General features: G+C 34.8%; 1 protein-coding gene across 1 annotated transcript in view; it reads right to left on the bottom strand.

The window, feature by feature from the left end:
• Nucleotides 1–22059, bottom strand: part of FSIP2 (fibrous sheath interacting protein 2) — a 98970-nt gene that overhangs the window by 63889 nt on the left and 13022 nt on the right. Inside the window, exons 9-14 of the mRNA XM_043577241.1 lie at nt 19808–19897; nt 10928–11040; nt 10105–10147; nt 8713–8819; nt 6383–6446; nt 328–385 (exon numbers count right to left, since the gene is read on the bottom strand). Of these exons, the coding sequence (XP_043433176.1) occupies nt 328–385; nt 6383–6446; nt 8713–8819; nt 10105–10147; nt 10928–11040; nt 19808–19897 (475 nt within the window). The remainder of the gene's footprint in view (nt 1–327; nt 386–6382; nt 6447–8712; nt 8820–10104; nt 10148–10927; nt 11041–19807; nt 19898–22059) is intronic.

The raw sequence follows: 22059 nt of genomic DNA, 5'->3' as shown, positions 1-22059 counted from the left end.
GGGAATAAAAGCAAAGAAACAGGTTTAGATCCTGGAAATCTCCTGTAGTAGGGGAGTTAATGTAGGATATACTTGAAAGGTGCACGAAGGCTCTGAATATAGTGGAAGTGTAGAACCACACTGGGGATAAGGAAACAGAAAAGGAAGAGGAAGAACATTGGCTTTGTCTGCTTTACAGTTTACGCTTAGTGCTGAGAGTTTGCAAAAGACAGAAGTTTTCAGTAGAACTACTAGAAGGTTACATGTAATCATTTGCTTTTGAATAGCACTCATGTGATTATTAAAGTATTAATTTATAATTATACACTAATTTTCTTAGATACTTACGTATTTGTGAAAATACGACAAGGGAAAGTACCCTTGGATCTGGCATGAACCTGAGGTCCTAATTATTAGAAAAAGAAAATTGTAATTAGTTTGTATTCTTCCCCAGAAACTTGTAAAGTGGAAATTAATATCCTCTCGGACTGTTTTGTTTAAAAGCCTCCAGACACTCTCCACAATGAAGTCCAAAATCCTTAGTAAGACATAAAATATACCATACAATCTGATATTCTTACTTACCTCTGTAGTGTCTACTCTGGTTAGCCTCTATATATTCATGTATGTTCTATAGTCCAGAGACACAGAATAACATAGTTTACTGAGTAACATGTTTTCCATGCCTCTGGGCCTTTGTTTTTGCCATTTCCTTTGTCTCAAGCACCCTACGCCTTCTTTTAACTTCTCGTCTTTTAGGCTTCATTCAGTTTGTGTTAATTCCACTAGAAACCCTTCCCTAAGTAAATAAATAAATATCTTTCTTCAGTGCTCCTAAAGCATTCTACACATGTTTCTATTATAAAACTCATTATGTTATATCATAATTAAATGTTTACTCTTCTGTCTTCCTGACTATGACATAAATTTACCACTATATCCTCAGCACTTAACACACAGTATACAGTAACATTTATTTGTTGAATGCATTATTTGATTAATATGCTCCTCACCATTTATTCATTGGTTTATCTGCCATTAATCTCCTCCTGCTTGAATATTAGCTAACTTGCTTTGTACATAATCCAGCATGATTCTATTACTGGGTTTTAGTAAATACTTTATATGTAAGTGATATAGGAAGTCTGTGCAGTACATCTGTACAGGCATGCTGGATTGGTATATGCAAAAAAACCAAATGAATAAAAGATGTAGACAAAAAGGATGCCCTGATTTCAGAAACTATTATCAGTAATTAGAACCAGTTCAAAGTCAAGCTTAAATGGTAACTCTTGTTTCTTCTAATAAATGAGTAATCAATAGGTACTAATCATGTGCATGAAAAAGTCTTATTTAAATCTCATGAACCTTTTTGGGGTTTGTTTTTGTGGGTATGTTTTTGTGTATGCTAGGTTTGGAGAAGTAACTGGAATTAAGAGTGAGTAACTGGGAAATTAAGTGTGAAGACAGTACTATTTTAAAAACAAAATAGAAAACAAACAAACAAAAAAACCTTTTCTGTGGTTTCCATTAATATGTGGGAGTTAGACATTTAAAAAAATTGCCTAAAATTCTATATAAAACATTGAAACCAACCTCTTAAAGACAATCAAACAAAAAATTTGGGGTAGCACAAATCTAGAAGGGTAAGCAAGTGTTAAAGCTGATGCCTTCCTTATGAGACTCGGCAATACCTGCAAACAAGGTGGAGAATCAAAACTAAGAGCCTCTAAAAATGTACTGGATCCCAAAGAGCTATACCCTTGGTAGAAGAGATGTCTTTAAACGTAAACTCATGCCACAGAGGTAGCAGCACAAATAAATTATGTCTTGGCTTCAGCCTTGGATAAAGGAAGAGGAAAAAAAATCTCTCTTTTTAAAAAAAAAATTAACGTTTATTTTATTTTTGAGAGAGGGAGAGAGAGAGAGAGAGAGAGAGCAAGAGAGAGAGAGAGAGAGAGAGAGCAAGCAGGGGAGGGGCAGAGAGAGGGAGACACAGAATCTGAAGCTGACTCCAGGCTCCCAGCTGTCAGCACATAGCATGACGCGGGGCTCGACCCCATAAGCTGTGAGATTATGACCTGAGCCGAAGTCAGTCACTTAACCTACTGAGCCACTCGGGTGCCCCAAAAATATCTCTTAAGAGATAATCTGTGATGATTAATTCTTACATAACTTTGAGGTTCAAATATACTGTATATTCCATAAAATTTAAAATAAACCTGTATTGATATCTCTCCCAGATGCCTACCAGAAGCATATGGTAAAATTTTAACTGCTTTATTGAACCATAACTGGTGATCAAAGAAGTATACATATTTAATGTGTCTAATTTGATTCTATAGAGCAATATATACTATCCAAATATGGAATTCCCAATGATACATTTCTGCCAGATATGAGCTCACAGATAGGGACACCTGGGTGGCTCAGTCGGTTAAGCGTCTGACTCGATTTCGGCTCAGGTTGTGATTTCACAGTTTCATGAGTTTGAGCCCCATGTCCGGCTCTGTGTGGACAATGCTGAGCCTGCTTGAGATTCCTTCTTTCCCTCTGCCCCTTCCCTGCATGCACTCTCTCTGTCTTCCTCAAAAATAAATAATAAAATTTAAAAGTGAACTCATGGACCACCTGCGTGGGTCAATTGGTTAACAGCTGATTCTTGATTTCAGCTCAGGTCATGATCTCACAGTTCCTGAGTTTCAGCCCTGCCTGGGATTCTCTCTCTTTCTCTCTGCCCCTCCTCTGCTCATGCTTGCTATCTCTCAAAATAAATAAACATTTAAAACATAATAATAAATTTAAAAAATGAGCTCACATATATAATAATGCCCTGTACACACACACACACACACACACACACTACACACACAGACAAATATGAAGAAATACCATGAGTGCAGAAAAAAATAGCATTAGGCATAGACATCAATGTTTTAAAATATTTGAATTACTAGATATAGAATATTTAAAAAGTGAATTTTATCTGTTAAAATATATAAAGATGGAATTGGAAAATACAGGAATGGGACAAGAACCTATCAAAAAAGTCAAGTCAAATTTGAAAAATATCTACTCATATATATATATATGTAATGTATATATATGTATATATATATATAACATATATATATATATATATATATATATGTAATGTTTAACCAGAAAAATTTCAAAGTGCATGGAATTGATAAAATAGTAAATTAGATAAACTGAAGAAAGAATTGGTGATTTGGAGGACAAATTGGAAGAAATTAACCAGAATGCAGCACCAGAGAGATGGAAAATATGATAGTTGTTAAAGGATGTAGAAGAAAAAGAAGATATCTAACATATATATACCTGGAGTTTTAGAAGAAAATAATAAAGTGGAGAGAAGCAATATAGGAGAGAAAAATAGCTGAAACTTGTCCAGACCTGTTCACTATGGTGATACTAACGAAAAACAAAGGCAAGACCTTAAAAGCAGACTGAGGTGTGTATGGAGGGGAGGGGAAGAATCATTTACACAAGAATTATTAAGTACAGAAAAAGTAGAACATTTAAGTAAAACAGTATCTTCAAAGTGCTAAGAGAAAAATAACTGTTCTTAATAACTTGTATATCCAGCCATAATTATATCCCAGAACATGGGTAAAATAAGGAGAGTTTTATCAAATAAAATCTGAGGATTTAATCCCAAAATACATTCACTAATGACATTTCTGAAGAATGGATTTACTTTAGGAAGAATGAAGGTGATTCTGTAAAGGACAAAATGCAAAAAGGAAACAAAAAAATATTGGTAAACATGGAAAAATATAAACAAAACCTGGATGTATAAAAACAGAATTTTAATTTAGATGGTAATAAAAATCAAAACTAAATAACTGGTTAAATGTGAGATAGTGATTTAGAAGTAAATTATTCTAACTTTGACTTTTACTTTAAGTATACTTGTTAAAATTCAAAGGTAATTGTCAAAAGGAATATACACAGCATACAATTCCTAAAACTGTAGAGGGAAAACTGGATTAAAAAATAAGTTTAATAAATTAAAAGAGAATATCAGAGCAAATTTAATACTCTGAAAGAAAGCAAGAAAGGAGAAATTAAAAGAAAATATCAAAAAGCAGAACAAAGCAAAACACCAATATGGCAGTAAAAATCTTCCAAAGGTTGTAATTAACAAAATGTAAGTGGCTTACATTCAGTTAAAAGTCAAATTCTAAGACTCAATAAAAATGAAACAAGATGCAGGGATAGAGTGTTTACAAAAGCCACATCTATCCATAAAATATACTAAGACTGAAAGCTAATGTTACTATATTAGTATCAGACCTACTAAATTTGAGACAAAAAGCATCACTTCTGGTAAAAACCATACACAATAAAAAAAAATCAATTCTACACCTGAAACTAATATTACACTGTATGTTAACTAACTGGAATTTAAATAAAAGCTTAAAAAAAAAAACCCTCAATTCATCAGGATAGTCCTTGATGTGCCTAATAACTAACCTAGATCAAGGGTTGGACACTTAACCTACTGAACCACACAGATGTCCAATTCCAATGATTTTTAGAACAGAGTAAATAAAAGTAAGTATATAGATTTTTTGAACTACACAATTAAACATCTTGATTGAATGGAAATATTTAGAACATGGTACTACCAAATTGATATTTATTGTTTTCAACCATATACAACTCTTAAAAACTAATCATGTGTGCTAAGCCAGTAAAGAAATCCTGCAGATATTTGAAAAAGCTGGTACAGGGGAGCCTGGGTGGCTTGGTCGGTTAAGCAGCTGACTTCAGCTCAGGTCACGATCTCACGGTCCATGAGTTCGAGCCCCGCGTTGGGCTCTGTGCTGACAGCTCAGAGCCTGGAGCCTGCTTCAGCTTCTGTGTCTCCCTCTCTCTCTGCCCCTCCCCTGTTCATGCTCTGTCTCTCTCTCTCAAAAAAAAATAAATAAACAAAAAAAAAAAAAAGAAAGAAAAAGCTGGTACAATAAGGCCATGATCTCAGTCTGCAAAGCAATTAAATTGGAAATATATAACAAAAGGGAACCTAGAAATCCAATATACTTAAAATTTTAAGACGAATTCACAAATACAAAATAAGACAATTAGAATATAGATATGAATTAGAAAAAAAAAGAAAATATTGCATATAAAGTTTTGCAGTACATTTCAAAATCTTACATATCACAAATGAAGTGCCACACACTGTTCTAAGCACTTTTACAAATATTAACTTATTGAATTGCCATAGGAATTGTATGAATGATGTACAATTCCTGTTCTTGTAACAATACTACAGCCAGTCCTAAGGGTTAACTTGCTTCAAGTTAACACACTCCTTGCTTCCTGACCCTCGATCTGTAGCAGAACTAATTTACTTTCTTTGAGATTTGCAGACCACTGGCCATGGGGGAAATGAAGGACCTGAACGTTCCCAGGCCACAGAGGCCAGAAGTCTGTTTGAAGCCACTTTAGCTTTTTTATTGTCCCAGCAATCTTTTAGCAAAATATTTTTCTTTTGCAAGGTCACACAAATAACTTTATTGTCCTCCCTTTGCACATCAGTAGAACTTCCCCTCCTATGCAGAAAGAACAGAGTAATCTTGCACAACCCCTGGATACCAAGGAACTGGCCCTTCTTGCACAGCCCTCATCCTGGGCACTAAGGAACTAGAACTTGAACAACCTCCAAGCTCTGAGATAACTGGTGCCATCGAGTGTGCAAGGTAATCCAGAAATGTCACAGACCACTGCATTTACCTTAACTGATTAAACCCCTTTAAAAATCTTTTGACTAAGCAAAAACCTTGGACAAGAGTACACCTCTCTCCAGGTTGCCAGCCTCCTGAATAAAGCTCAAATTCCTTTCCAGTCAAAACTCCTCTCTTGATTATTGATCTTTCCAGCGGTGGTCAGCGAACTTGTGTTAGGTAACTTGTGTTAGGTAACATTCTCATGTTATAGTTGGAAAAAACAAAGAACAGAGAAGTTAAGTAACTTGCCCAAACATAAATTTTAAGTGTTGGAGTGTGGATTCAACTTAAATATTTGGGTCAGATTATATGTTCCTACCCATTATGCTACACTGCCTTTCAATAATCTAATCCATATGGATAGGACATATGGTAACTTTCTGCCAAGAAGTTTGAAAATTTAGATGGATAAAAGAGACAGAAAATATGAATAGTTTCAGATTTAATTGAATCTGTAGTTTAAAAATCGTTTTTCTTACTAAGAGAGCCAGGGCGAGGTTAAATATTTTTCCAGTAATTTGTACCAAACATTCCAGGAATATGTAGCACCATACCAGGCATGAAGCAGGACTTCAATAAATGTTAGTTAAAAGAATGAATTAATAGATCTCATAACTTACTCAGTAGCTGTTACTGATGTTTACCTGATTCACAGAAGTAGCTTGATCTCTTGTTTGATCGTTCATTCCATTCAGCATTTATCTCCTTCTATATAATCCAAACAACAAAACAAACATCCTCAAAAGATTTCCCCCTCCATGATTTGAACATCAACTATTATTTATATATTTAAAATACAGAAATTTAAGATTCTGAGAATTTCCCTTACATGTCAGTTTTTAAGAACTGCACACATTTTGTGATATTTACATAATTTAAAAGTTCATAGTTCATAGTCATGGGAGATACACAAGACTACCCACACATTTGGTGATTTTCTAAGGCTCATGGGATTCAGAATATAGTTGTACTCACGTCTAAGATTTATTATAGTAAAAGAATACACTATAGGATAAAGAAAGGGGAAAAGGCGCAGGCCGAGCCTTAAAAACTCCATGCACAGTTTCTCTTATGCTCGCTCCCTTCTCTGTGCATGCTCTTTTCTCCAGCAATTAAAAAAAAATTCAGTAACATGTACAATGTTTTTACCACGGGAAATCCATTAGAAACTCAGCACTCAAAGGTTTTTATTGAAGGCTGGTCATGAGGACACCCTGTGCCTTAGTGCATATCAAAATTCCAGCCTCTTAAAAGGAAATCAGATGTTCAGCAAAAATCACACTATTTGCAGTACAGTGCACCATCCATTCAGCTACGGAAAGTTCCATATTACTTCAGGACTTGGGAAAAATCAACTTCCCAATGCTAGCCAAAGGGGTAACCTTGCAAACAGGCCCTTCTAAAGACACAAGTCTCAAGCCTGCTTTAACTCTTTTCTGACAGTGATATTCACTAGCATCCTAAAATGAACTATCTTTGGAATACACTGATTGGTAAATATGTTAATCAACTCAGTGGGATAAAAGAATAGGTGTGCTTTTTAAAAAAATGTTTTAAGTTTTTTTTTTTTTTTTTTTGAGAGAGAAGACAGAGTGCAAGTTGGGGAGGGGCAGAGAGAGGGAGACACAGAATCTGAAGCAGTCTCCAGGTCCAAGCTGTCAGCACAGAGCCAAACACGGGGCTTGAACTCACAAATATGGGATCATGACCTGATCTGAAGTCAGATGAATAACCAACTGAGCCACCCAGGCACCTCATTGTGCTTTTTTGACAAAGCTACAATAAAAATTTTAGAGGTGGAAAGCAGATAACAGGTTCTCTGATTACAGAGGGATGTGGTTCTCTAGACTTGCTTAAGAACTCAATCTGCTCAAGGAGGTAAATCAAGTGAAGCAGGCTTCTTTTTTTGCCCACCAGATCTGAGAGCTGAACATAGGTCACAAAAAATATATTTTATGACAGTGGTAGGCTACGTATAACATGTTGGAAACAGAGTGTAATACTTAGCATAATAAAACAGTCAGGCTTTTCCTCATAATAAATTAGGAATTTGTGGACATTTGGTACTCATTTGAGATCAATATGGATGGCAAATTTAATAATATGCACATTAACCAAAAAAGGTCAGTAATAAACTTTAGATTGTTTTTACAGGAGTTTTTGTTTGTTTGTTTTTAGTAAAAGGCATGGCCTTTGGAATCTGTTAGGCAATCTGAGAATTTTAAATGTCAAAGTTGTTAAGAAATTTCTTTTTTGACTCTTAGCATACTTAAAGTGGATATTGACATAGTAAAATGCTGAACTGTAAAATGTTTGTAACAAAACTGCACTATAGAAAAGCATTTTATGGTAAACATACATCTTAGAAGTTATGTGTAGTTTGTGTAGTTTCTGTGCATTATAAGAAACAGAAAATGATGCCACTTCCTACCCTATTCAAGTACAAATTCATTTGGGAAAAACAGTTAATTTCCATTTTCAAACCAAGTTAACTCTTCAGTACAGGTGAACCAGTTAACACTGTGCTGGTAATGGAATGTGGTTTTGACTCCTAAAACAAGTTGGTAACTCACAGAGGAAAAAAAAATGTAATGTATATCAGAAGACACACCTTGAATTTATGATGGTAACTTTCCAAAAGCAGGTAACTGATGGCTAGTCAAAAACAAAGGGGAGAGAGAATATGACTACCTCTGAACAGTCCATCCGTATTAGTAGAAGCCCAACCAAAGAAAGCCAAATTAATACTTCCTCTGAAGGCTGCAGGTATGCACTGTGAACTACAATGTTGTAGCCTATATTTAGGAAGATTATCCTAGGGATGTTAAAATTTTGTTATGGTATGACTAATTTCAGGGAATGAAGCTGTTTTGTATGGCCACTTCATGAATGAAAATTTTTATACTCATGCTGATCATAAGAATGTACTTCATTAATTCTGCTTGCCTTTGGGGCAAAAAGAAATATTATATACCTTATTTTTTGGAGGATCCAAGTAAGACTGTGAAGATCTTGGACAATTTCTTGTGGGTGAAGTTTGAGCTGAAATAATTGAATTTTGAGTTGAGATGTTTACAGCTCCTAGAGAAAGAAGAGATTAATTTTACATATGAGAAGATCATATTTATGGAACAAGGGTGAATGCTGATGAATAGATTTGATCCAGTGTTCCCTCTGCTGAGCTGCAACAATCATTGAATTACCACAATCAGGGGTTTATTTGAAGTAAAGAAGTATCTCCAGGAATTACATGACCTGTTTTTAGTGTTCACTGGCTACAAATTTCAAATGGTTCATTATTGCCTTTAGAGACAAGTCTGAAACCCTTAACCTCTGATCCTAATTAATTTAATATTATGCTAGCTTAGTCCCTATAATTAAACACAGACCACTGCCAGAATTAACTGCTTTCTTTTCATTCAGTCTGCAATCAAAAACCACTCATCTACTTGGATAAGGGAATAACCAGAGCTGTGTTTTAGGAAGATTGCTTTCACAGCAATATTTATGGAGATTAAAAAGAGGAGGAGGAGAATGGGGGAAGGTACTGAAATAGCCAAGGATGAAAAAAACAAGGTAGAAGCTGTGGGAATGAAAAGAGAGGAAAGGGCAAAAGAAATTAAGGGGGTAGATTAGAAAGAAAGTAGCAACCTTGGGATGCAAAATACAATAAAGAAGAGTCAAAGAATAATTAACATTTTGTGCCTAGGTGAAACAGAAGAAGGATCAGGAAGATGATGAGTTTGATATTCTATAGAATTTGAAGTGATCATTGGCTACTGAATGGAGGTGCCTAATATTTTCTTTATGTATATGTAGGATATGCATATGAGTATTTTTAGTGCCTTCCAGAAATCTAACAAGGTATGGGGAAATTTAGCTATTGTATAGTCTACTGAAGGGGAAATGAGAAATACAATGTATTGTTTATGGATAATTGATGGCAGTGGAGTGTGGGGCCCTTCCAGAGACAGTTCTCTGTACTGTAACTTACTGAGTCGCATATGTGAATAATGTACTCCATCACTATAAACAGCCACAGCAGGGACCCTAACTTTTCCATACTTAGCAAAGTTCAAAAGCCATACTCATCAAGCAAGCACTGACATGTGAGCTAATTATATCTATATTCATAAACAATTTTTTTTACCATTTTTTATTATCCAAAATAACCATGATTGTTATAATCAGCAAAACAAATTGAAAAACTGTATATATATATATATATATATATATATATATATAGTGTGTATATATATATGTTATATATATAGTCATGATTATGAAACTGTATATATATATATATATATAGTCATGATTATGAAATTAACAATATAACAAGTATGACTGTTTTTCATTTTCTCACCTCTATCATCAGAAGTATTTGATTTTCTAGTTACTCCATCTTTCTACATGGTACATTAAAGAGAAAAACATTCATTAGTAACTGCACTTATAAAAGAAATTTTGTCACTATCAATCAACCAAATTAATCTAGTTTCTCTCTCTTTTATCCCCTAATCTCACATGAAAATTGTCTCAGGAAAATATATATTAACAACCTCCTGGAATACTTTCTATAGGGATCTCAAATTTAACTAGTTTAAAATTGAGTTCAATATGTAGCAGTGTACAAAATTGTTCCCTTTCTAGTATTCCATATTTTGCTTAAAGGCATAGTAACCCATTCAATGGTTGGTTTTACAAAGCTTAGAGTCATTCAGTCTATTTCAGGGAAATACAATGTAACCTATTCCAATCCAGCCTACAGCTTAATTAAACACAGTTCTCTTCGATTTTGAGAACATCATTTTCTTGTGATAACATTTTTGAGTCTGTCTGTCCTATTAGGCAATGAGTCCTCAAGAGAATTGATTATGTTTTATTCATCTTTATATCTTATGTGTCCCAAATTTCCTCATTTTCGCTTCCTTCTGGTTTAGCACAGGGCTTGGCCAACAGTGAATACGTTTTAGCTATTATTATGATTGTAATTGCTAAATGTTTGGATTAGTTACTACTGTTAAATTACATAGTGACTCAATACGCCCAAGGAAAGAAATCTGGCCTCATGAATAGACCCTAATATCCCTAACCAATTGGTATCATGCTAGTGAAAGAGATCATAGAAGTGAAAAATTAACTAGATAAGTAATCATCATACAAAAGTTTGAGACATAATTTTATACCTTTTGTTCAGTACTATTAACTTGTACATCTGACTGGCCAACTAAAGTTGCTGATTTTTTTATGACATTCTTTGTATTACTTAGAGATTGATAAATGGCATTTGCTGCAGGCCCTAAAAGTAAATAAATGAGAGAGAAAAACCATAGTTGTTTTATTTTAAGAATCTATTGAAGTGTAATTGAAGTATAATAAACTATAGTCATTTAAATTGAAAATATTTCAACTTTAAAATATGTCTACAACTATCACTGCAATCAAATAACTTTTCTAATACTGTTTTAAAAGTTTTTTCATCCACCTTTGTAATCCATCTATCTTTCTCCTCCCATCCTGACAACACCACTCTATACTTCTCACACAAGATTAGCTTGAATTTTCTAGACTTTTATATGGATGGAATCATATAAAATGTACTCTTTTTTTGCCTAGCTTCTTTTACTCAGTATAATGGTTTCACATATTTTAATAATTTGTTCCTTTTTATTTCTGAGAAGTGCTTCATTATATGGATACGCCACAGTTTTCATTCATTTACCTGTTATTTGGGTTGTTTCCATTTTGGCCTCTCACAAATGAACTTTTATGAGAATTTGTGTACAAGTCACTTTGTTTTCATTTCTATGGGGTAAATATCTATTAGTGGAACGACTGGATCATACAGTGGGTATATGTTTAACTTTTACAAAACAACACACTGTTTTCCAAAGTTGCCATACCATTTTACAAGCCATTCAGCAGTGTATCAGAGTTTCAATTCTTCCAGCTCCTTGTCAATATTTAGTAAGCAGAAGAAAGAAAATAGTAAAGATTGAAGTGAATATCAAAGAAATAAAAAAAAAGGAAGAAAATAATGAAACAGCTAATTCTTTGAAAAGTTCAATAAAAGTGATAAGCCAGATTACCAAGAAAAAGCACAAATTTGTAGCATCAGGAAAATTAGAGATAATAGCACAACAAAAGTCTATATAGATAATACTAAAAAATAATAATAAAGGAATATTATGATAAGTGTATGGTAGTAGGTTTAAAAATTTATATACAAAGGACAAATTTCTTGAAAAACACAAACTAATCTCATTCATGAATAGATGATATGAAGAACTACATATCTATTAAAGAAATCGAATATGTAGTTAAAAACATGTACACAAAGAAAACTCCAGGCTCAATTGACTTCATTTCTGAACTATACCAAATATCTAAAGAAGAAATTACACTAATTATACACAAACTCTTCCAGAAAATTAAAGAGGAATACTTCTACTCTCACAACTCATATTTTGAGACCAAAATCACTCTAATACCAAATTCATTAAAAGACATTACAAGAAAAGAAAACCTCAGTCACCATCCCACATGAACAAAGTTGCAAAAATTATAAATGAAATATATTGAATCTAACAATATATGATAAAGATAATGCATGATGAATGAGTAACGTTAATCCCAAGAATGTGGGACTGGTTTAACATATAACATTAAAAATAAGTCAAAGTTATTCACAACTTTAAAAGAAATAAGGAGAAAATTTAGATGATTATCTCAAAGATGCAGGGAAAAAATGATAAAGTTTAATAGCCATTCATGATCAAACCTCATGATCAAACTAGCAATATGAGGATATGTCCTTCCTGTGATAAAAGCTATCTTCAAATCTCTAGAGCTGACACTCTATATTGATCATGTTCCCTTAAATTTTGGAACAAGATTAATATGTACACAATCACCATTTTTTTCAATACTATCCTGGAGGTGCTAGCCAGGAAGAAAAAGAAATGAAAGGTGAGCCCAAATAAAATCCCAACAGACTATGTTGTAGAAACTGGAAAGCTGTTTCTGAAATTTATATGGAGAAGTAAAGGCCCTACCACAAGACAGTCAATCTAGAAGAACCACAAATATTAGAGAACTCAAACTACCAAATTTGAAGACTTATTATAAAGCTATAGTAATTAAGAGAACACTGTATTCATGAAAGAACAAATAGATAAATAAAACAGGACTGTCCAGAAATAGGTCTATCTATCTATCTATCTATCATCTATCTATCATCTATATATGTTCACTTTATCATTTAAAAGATGCCAGTGAAACTCAATGATGTTGAAGCAATTAAATGTGTACAAAATAAGCTTGAATAATCCTGTCTTCCCAGATAGCAAGGAAGCTATAAAAAATCATTAGGGTTATGTCACAAAGGACTCAAGAGTTATACTAACGGGAGATCCCACTGGCAGGAACTATCACCCTTTTAGCATTAATAAACACATTAACATAATTTTATTGAAGTACATTAAATTTATTTAAATCTGTAAATTCACAATGAAAAAAACAAATTGCTCACTGTTGAAGGATGCTACTGAAACAATTTACTACTTTGAAAACTGATAAATGATTGTAAAATGTTAAGCTTCAATCTGCTTTTCCGAAGTATCCTATACCACACTGTAACCAATAGTAGTTAAGAGGAAATTTCTTTTTTAAATTTTTTTTTAACGTTTATTTATTTTTGAGACAGAGAGAGACAGAGCATGAATGGGGGAGGCTCAGAGAGAGGGAGGCACAGAATCCGAAACAGGCTCCAGGCTCTGAGCTGTCAGCACAGAGCCCAATGCGGGGCTCGAACTCATGGACCGTGAGATCATGACCTGAGCCGAAGTCAGCCGCTCAACTGACTGAGCCACCCAGGCGCCCCAAGAGGAAATTTCTTTTAATACAACTTTTCCAACTAACCTAAGAAGAAGGAATGATAGAATTAAGTTATCCCAACTTGAAACCCTTAATTAATTCATAGATCTAGGCCTTGAACATAAATGGCTGCTAACAGTACAAAGAGAAAGGAAATGAGATATTATATGCCTCTTGATGGAAAGGCATGCCACCATCTATGAATCAGTCTTGCTAGAGAAATTGAACCTGCAAGATGGCAGCATAAGAAGACCCTGACCTCACCTCCTTCCGTAGACCCACCAATCTCCAGCTACATAAACAACAACTTTCTCTGAAAAGGCCCTGAATGCTAGCTGAGCAGTTCCTCCACAACAAAAAGATAAAAAGGCCACATCTGCGTGGGAATGAGATACACCATGCAGAGGTGTGGTCTAGCCAAAAACCCCACCTGCGGTATGACAACCGACCTGTGAGAGGGATTCACAAATATGGAGCATATCCCTGAGAAGCAAGCAGTTTGAGCTCCCTAGCCCTTGGGACCTGCACTGGAGAGATGAGCCTCCAAACATCTAGCTTTAAAAATCAATATGGGGGAGCATGCGTGGCTCAGTCAGTTAAATGTCTGATTCTTGATCTCAGCTTGTGTCTTAATCTCAAGGTTGTGATTTCAAGCCCCATGTTGGGTCCTGCACTGGTCATGGAGCTTACTTAAAAAAACACAAAACAAAACAAAACATCAACATAGCTTACATCCAGGAGACTCAAAGGGCATTAGGAAATAAGATTCTGTTCCTAAAAGGTTCGTACACAGACTACTTACCCTAAGACCCAGCACAAGTACAGCAGGCTGAAAAGCATGTAGACCATACAGGAAGAAGATCCACTGGCTATTCTTAAAGCATCTTCTGGAAGGGTAGAAGTTTGTTCCAACTCTCTCCAGGGAAGGAGGTGCTGATCGTTCCAATTTTTATAGTCTCCTATCTTGGCAAGTGTTGGCACTGCCAGGTGCCATTTTTGCACTCTCTCTACCCTGCTGATTCTGCTTGCCTTACCCCTGCAAACTCCTGTGGCCCTGCCCCACTGAAGCCAGTGGGTGGGCTTGCCTGCCCTAACCCTCCCCCCCCACCCCGTGGCCCTATCAAAGCCAGCAGGTACACACAGTTCACAAAAGGATACCCTTTGATTGTCTGGCTCTAGTGGCCAGGGGTCCTTGTGTTTTGGACCCCATGGGACTGAAACAATCGGAGAGCCAATTCTTGGCAGGATGCTGCACAGACAAGTGAAACACACACCCGGTCTTCTTTTGATCACTCCCTTAAGACTGGGAGAGATAGCTGTTTTGCCTAATACATAAAAAACAAAAAACAAAAAACAAAAAAAAACAAGGAAAATGAGGAAACAGGGGAATGTGTTCCAAATGAAAGAACAAGAAAAACTCCCAAAGAAAACTTTAATGAAAAAGTGATAAGTAATTTGCCTGATAAAGAGTTCAAAGTAATCATCATAAAGATGCTCACAGATCTTGAGAGATGAATGGATGAACACAGAAAGATCAACAAAGAGAAAATATAAGACAGTGTGAAACACAAGTCATAGAGCTAAAGAATACAATAACTGAACTGAAAAAGATACTATAGGGGTTCAACAGCAGAATGGGTGGAACCAAAGAAAGGGCTAGTGATCTGGAATTGAGTGCAGTGGAACTCACCCAAAAAGAGATAAAGAATTTATATATATATATATAATGTTTATTTATTTTTGAGAGGGAGAGAGACAGAGCATGAGCAGGAGAGGGACAGAGAGAGAGGGAGACAGAGAATCTGAAGCAGGTTCCAGGCTCTGAGCTATCAGCACAGAGCCTGATGCAGGGCTCAAACCCGCGAACCATGAGATCATGACCTGAGCCAAAGATGGATGCTTAACCGACTGAGCCACCCAGGCACCTGGAAAAGAATTTTAAAATATAGATTAAGAGACTGATGGGTAGCTTAAGGGACCTTCTGGGACTCCAATTAAGCCAAAAAAAAAAAAAAAAGAAAAAAAAAAGAAACAAAAGTCATCCAAATTGGAAAAGTAGAGTAAAATTGTCACTATTTGTGAATGACATGATTTTATAGATAGAAAAGGTATTATGCTAAGTGAAACAAGTCAGATGGAGGCACCATATGGGTTCTGCTGGTTTTTATTTATGTTTGAAATGTTTAATAAGAAAAACTGTTGTGCGTGGGTGGCTCAGTCAATTGAATGTGTGACTCTTGACTTTGGCCTCAGGTCATGATCTCATGCTTCCTGAGATCAAACCCTGCATCAGGCTCCATGCTGACAGCACAGAAACTGCTTGGGATTCTTTCTCTTCTTCTCTCTGCTCCCCACTCTCCAAATAAATAAATAAACTTAAAAAAAAAAAGAACAGCTAAAAAAGCCATTAACAAACTGGAAATATTTGCTACAAATAAGACAAAAGATTAACATCAGCCATATTGAATTAAGAACTGTACATCAAAAGATAAAAAGAAAGGATAGAAACAAATCACAATTGGAAGAGGATATTTATTATAATGTGTGTATATATATATATATATACATATATATATGTATATATATATATTAACACAATTATCTAGTATGGCTTAAAAATCTTTCACATCCACAGGAGAAAGAAAACCCCTTAGGAAAATGGACAAGAGATTTGAAAATATGATTTCTCAGAAAAGGAAACATGATGCAGAAATCCCATATCTAGGCATATAACCCCTAGAGAATCTCTTCAATGAGTACCATGAGATTTTATATTTATATAAACATTTATATAAATATAATATATAATATATAAATATAGTATCAGTAACATATAATACAAATATATATAACATATAAAAATACAATATAAATATTATGTATATAATTTCCATCAAGAGAAATATATGTGTATTGTGGTATATTCACACAATGGGATATATCAGTAATGAAATAAAATGTCAGGCAGCACAGAGATAAAACTTCTGAAACATAATGCTGAGTGTAAAAAGCACATCACATACAACTGGATACAACAGCATATCAGTTACATTAAAATATTTTTAATGGTATTTATTTCTATCTATATGTATATATGTAGTTTAAGGTTATACACCCATGTAGTAAATATATTTTAAAAATATATTTAAAAAATAATGGTTATGATAATTACTAGATTTGGATAGTAGTTCTTTCTGTGAGATAAGGAAGTCTGCTTAAATGAAATTTGGCAAAAGATATAAACTTAAGTTTAAGGAAATTCAGTGAAGATTAAAGCAGGCAAAAAAATAAAAATCCACACCAAGATATATCATAATTAAGTTGCTAAAAGCTATTTCCCACCCCCCAGAATTTTAACAACCAGAGAAAAATGTCATAGAGGATCACTATTCAAATATAGACAATATCTCATCAGAACTACAGAAACACAATGAAACGGAAAAACAGTTTTCAAGTTCCGGAAAAAATGTCAACTTACAATTCTATATCGAATGAAAGCACTGTCATTCAGGAATGAAGGTAAAATAAAGACATTTTTAGAAGAAGGGAAATAAGATGATTCAGTGCCAGAAAATCTGTTCTGAAAGAAATACTAAGAGAAGTTCTATAGACTGAAAAAAATGATACTGGAAAAGAAACCTGGAATATCAGAAAGTAAAGAGCATTCAAAATGGTAGCTATCTGGGTAAATATAAAATGTTAGTCTTCTTCTATTTAGTTATTTAAAATAAAACATGTTACGTTGTCTGAATGGATGTTTGATGTATGTAGATGTAATACATAGGGCAACTATAACAAAGGGTTGGGGGATAAGAAGTCATAGATAGTGGAAAGATGTACATTCCACTTAAAGGGTGAAGTGGAATTGTGAAAAGATAAGTACAGTGTTGTCTAGAACAACCACTAAAAAATATGTAAAAAGAGGTATAGTAAAAAGTATAGTCGGGGCGCCTGGGTGGCACAGTCAGTTAAGCGTCCGACTTCAGCCAGGTCACGATCTCGCGGTCCGTGAGTTCGAGCCCCGCGTTCGAGCCCCATTCATGCTCTGTCTCTCTCTGTCCCAAAAATAAACGTTGAAAAAAAAAAAGTATAGTCATGGACAACAGGAAAACAAAATTTAAAAACATCATGTATAATAGTACCAAAACAATGAAGTACTTATGTATGAATATGACACAACATACATAAGATCTCTATGCTGAAAACTATAAAAACACTTATGACAGAAATCAAGTATAACCTAAACAGAAAAGATACTATGTTTATGGATTGGGAGACCAAGATTTGTAGAAGGTTTCTTTTCTCCTTAAAGTGATCTGTAGATTGATTTAATGTACTTCACTAAAATATCTCAGCCTAATTTTTGCAGACAAGCTGATCAAAAAATTTATGTGCAAAAGGTAAGCAAATTAAAATAGTCCTAAAATTTTGAGGGAAAAAATTAAGTTGGTAGAATTATACTACCTGATTTCAAGACTGTAAAAAGCTATGCTAATTAACAGTGCAGTACTGGCAAAGAGATAGACACATACATTGATCAATGGAACAGAAATTAAAAGGCAAGTCACAGACTGAGAGAAAATATTTGCAAATCACATATCTGAAAAAGATTTGTATTCAGAGTATATAAATAACTTCTGAAACTTAACAGTAAGAAAATTACCCAATTAAAAATGAGCAAAAAGCTTCAACAGATACTTTACTAAGCAGGATTTACAAGCGGCAGATAGCATATGAAAAGATATTCATCATCATTAACCATCAGGGAAATGCAAATGAAAATCACAATGAGCTAACACTATATCTATTAGAATGACTAAAATAAAAAATTGCTGATAATACAATGGTTGCAAGAATGCATAGCAAATGGATCTCTCGTGCATTAGTGATGGGAATGAAAAATATTACAGGCACTCTGGAAGCAGTTGGGACAGTACTTTGTTCACTTAAACATACATTTACTATGACTCAACAATCTCTTGTTTACATAAAAAGCTGACTACAAATACTTCTGATTTTTCTATTCATAATCACCCAAACCTGGAAACAACCCAAATCTCCTTCAACTGATGAATGTACACATTTTGTAGAGGTGGGGCTGGTATTGTCATAATTGTGTGCCTTGTAATAACTATTGGTGTCTTTAAAAAAGTCTTTGAGCTTTAAAAATAGGACCCATGAAGCTTAAGAGTTAAATCTACCTCAGTGGTCCTGAAAGTGGAAGACATCCTCTGCTAAGACAACTCTGTCGCTCCCCAGGTTTCAGAGTCTTGATGAGACTAATCAAATTACATACTCAGGGAGGAAAGATTGTGGACTTTTCTTCTTTAAATTTGAATTAATAATGCCAAAGTAATTTAACTTTTTTGCTTTAATTTTTTCCTGGAAATTTGGTAGCGGGAGGAGATTCATATTGTTCAATTTTTAACAGCCTCACACTTTGACAGTGTATTATTTGGAGAAGTTTTATGCTGCCGTTTGTGTTCCTGGTCTAATCCAGTGAGCCCTAATAGACAACATGAAGTAACAGTATGGGATACATAATAAAGTAAAATTCAATAGGGTTCAGAGTAGTTTTGGAGTTAATTTCTGACTGACTTCAGAGTTTTCTAAAATCATGATGAACAGGGGCGCCTGGGTGGCGCAGTCGGTTAAGCGTCTGACTTCAGCCAGGTCACAATCTCGCGGTCTGTGAGTTCGAGCCCCGCGTCGGGCTCTGGGCTGATGACTCAGAGCCTGGAGCCTGTTTCCTATTCTGTGTCTCCCTCTCTCTCTGCCCCTCCCCCGTTCATGCTCTGTCTCTCTCTGTCCCCAAAATAAATAAACGTTGAAAAAAAAAAAATTAAAAAAAAAAAAAAATAAAAAAAAAAAATAAAATCATGATGAACATTATAAAAATTAGTTTGGTTTTTTTTTAGGTATCATATACTGTTTAACAGCAATAGATTTTTCATTTTATTTTTCTAAAATTATGACATAATATTAAGTTTACAACACTAAATCAGTAACTAGAGATCAAATTCTGAAAGCAATAGAGGTTGTGTCATTATTGGTAAGCATCATTCTAAATCAGTCATTTGACAACACAAAACAGAAGATTTAAGCATTTAAAGCATTTAAGCAAAAGATTCTATCCAAACTCAGTCTTTCCTCAAATTACTACAGTATTTCTTATCAAAATATTAAATTACCATATACTCCTTTATTTGGTCTCTGGTCACCAACTTGGTAAACTAAGTTCATATTATCAAAAGACTTCTTTTTCTTCTTTGGAGAATAAGCTTAAAAAATGTAATAAAACATTTATTTTTAGTAAGAGTGATGACAGAATTACCCAAGATAGACTATTTTATCAAGCCCAAGGGAGGTGAGCCTTATGCTAATTTGTATGTGGGATTATAGGGAGGTATTGGAGAACATGGAAAGATGTGAAATGGGAAGGTAATAATTCTTGAAATATTATCACTTCAAGTTAAAAGATATACTTGAAGGGACAGAATTTTCTTCTGGTAGAGAGAAAAGCTACACCCAGACAAACTGTAACATGTCATTTCCTATCTGCTGGGATGCATACCAATGTAGCTACTGGCTAGAAACCCACTGGGCCACAGTTACTATTGCATTCTTGGATGTGCCTCCCAGCCTGGCACAGGCAACTGTATATATATTACTCCTTTGTGATAGAGGTAATTATAGTTCTTCTTTTTAACCACGTAAGGAGGGCAAAGTCTCCTCACATAATGGGTACTCAATGGGTTTTCATTAGAGATGTAAATGTGAGAGTGATCTGTCTGCCCACTGGAGCAAATTTCACCTAATATTCCCTTCCTCTTTCATTCTCTCTCTGTCCCTCTGGAAGTTGTCTACTTGGTGGAAGATGACAATATTATTTGGAAGTATAATTGTTTTGTAAGATAGATATTTGTGTCACCTTGATAATATAAATTGGATTCATTTATACCTTCTTAATGTATTTTATCTTTATTTTTTTTTGAGAGAGAGAGAGAGACAGAGAGAAAGAGAGAGAGAGAGAATGCACATGAGGGTGAGGAGGGGCACATGGAGAGGGAGATGGAGAGAGAGACTCTTAAGCAGTCTCCCTGCTCAGCACAGAGTCCAATCTAGGGCTTGAGCTCACAATAGTCAGATAATGACCTGAGCCCAAATCAAGAGCCAGATGCTTAACCAACTGAGCCACTCAAGCACCCCCTTTACATCTTCTTCAAAAGGGAATTTGAGGTAACAAATGTTTAAAATGTCTACTTGGAACTCTCTTCCTATTTAGAAAGTTAACAGTTGAGTTTGTAGGAATGTATATAGTTACTAAAGTGATTTCTTTTCTGAAGCATGAGATTGTTTTCATTGTTTTGATGAGCTGAATAAATTGAATTAGTCCATTTAGCAAATATATATTTTATAAACAAACACACACACATGCATACATACATAAACACAGTACTATCTGCTCTGTGAAAACAAAAGTGGGAGATATGATATTATGGGTGATTAAGACAGTGGGAAGTATGTAATAAGTGTATTGAAAATAATACAAAGTACTATAAGGGATTCAAAGAAGAAGGATCTTCCAATTAGGGCTGTTACGAAAGACTTTGTGGGGGGCGCCTGGGTGGCTCAGTCTGTTAAGCATCCGACTTCGACTCAGGTCATGATCTCGCGGTCCGTGAGTTCGAGCCCCGCGTCGGGCTCTGTGCTGACAGCTCAGAGCCTGGAGCCTGTTTCACATTCTGTGTCTCCCTCTCTCTCTGGCCCTCCCCTGTTCATGCTCTGTCTCTCTCTGTCTCAAAAATAAATAAACGTTTTAAAAAAAAAAGAAAGACTTTGTGGAATGTCACTTACAGTGGGGCTTAAAGAATTGTGGATGGGGATAGATGGACACTGAGCACATCACTCCAGGCTAAGAAAATTGGACAGAGAGGTACAGAAGTAAGAAAAGGACCTTGTGTGTTAGGAATGGTCAGTAGTCTCATTTGATTGGACAATGAAATAAATTGAGTAGTTACTATAGACTTTTGAGATCTTTGTGAGAATTTAGGAGTACTATTTTTGTTTTTAGATCATGAACTGTAGCTCAAAGAGGTTAAGTAATTTGTCCAAGCTATTTGAATGGATAGATTATTATGGTAAAGCAGTTTGGTAAAGATTATGGACTTTAGCAGTTTAGCTCTAGAGCCTAAGTACATCACCCCTAGATCATAGCTGCCTTCTTCAAGGAGGTGGTATGAAATAAAGCTTAAAATTTAGGTTTGAGTTGGGCTCTAGGTAGTGATGAATGGTTGCCTCAAAAGTCTGAGCTTCATTTAAGAGGTGATGGAGATCTTTATGTTTTGGGAGAAGAAAGCCTCAGAACAGATTTAAAGTGTAATTAGTAGCAGTTTGAAAAATAGATTTGAAGTAGGTTTGAAAAAAGAGGCAATAAAAACTA

The sequence above is a fragment of the Prionailurus bengalensis genome, chromosome C1, assembly GCF_016509475.1.
Source record: "Prionailurus bengalensis isolate Pbe53 chromosome C1, Fcat_Pben_1.1_paternal_pri, whole genome shotgun sequence".
Classification (NCBI taxonomy): Eukaryota; Metazoa; Chordata; class Mammalia; order Carnivora; family Felidae; genus Prionailurus; species Prionailurus bengalensis.
This window is presented reverse-complemented; position numbering and strand designations above follow the sequence as displayed.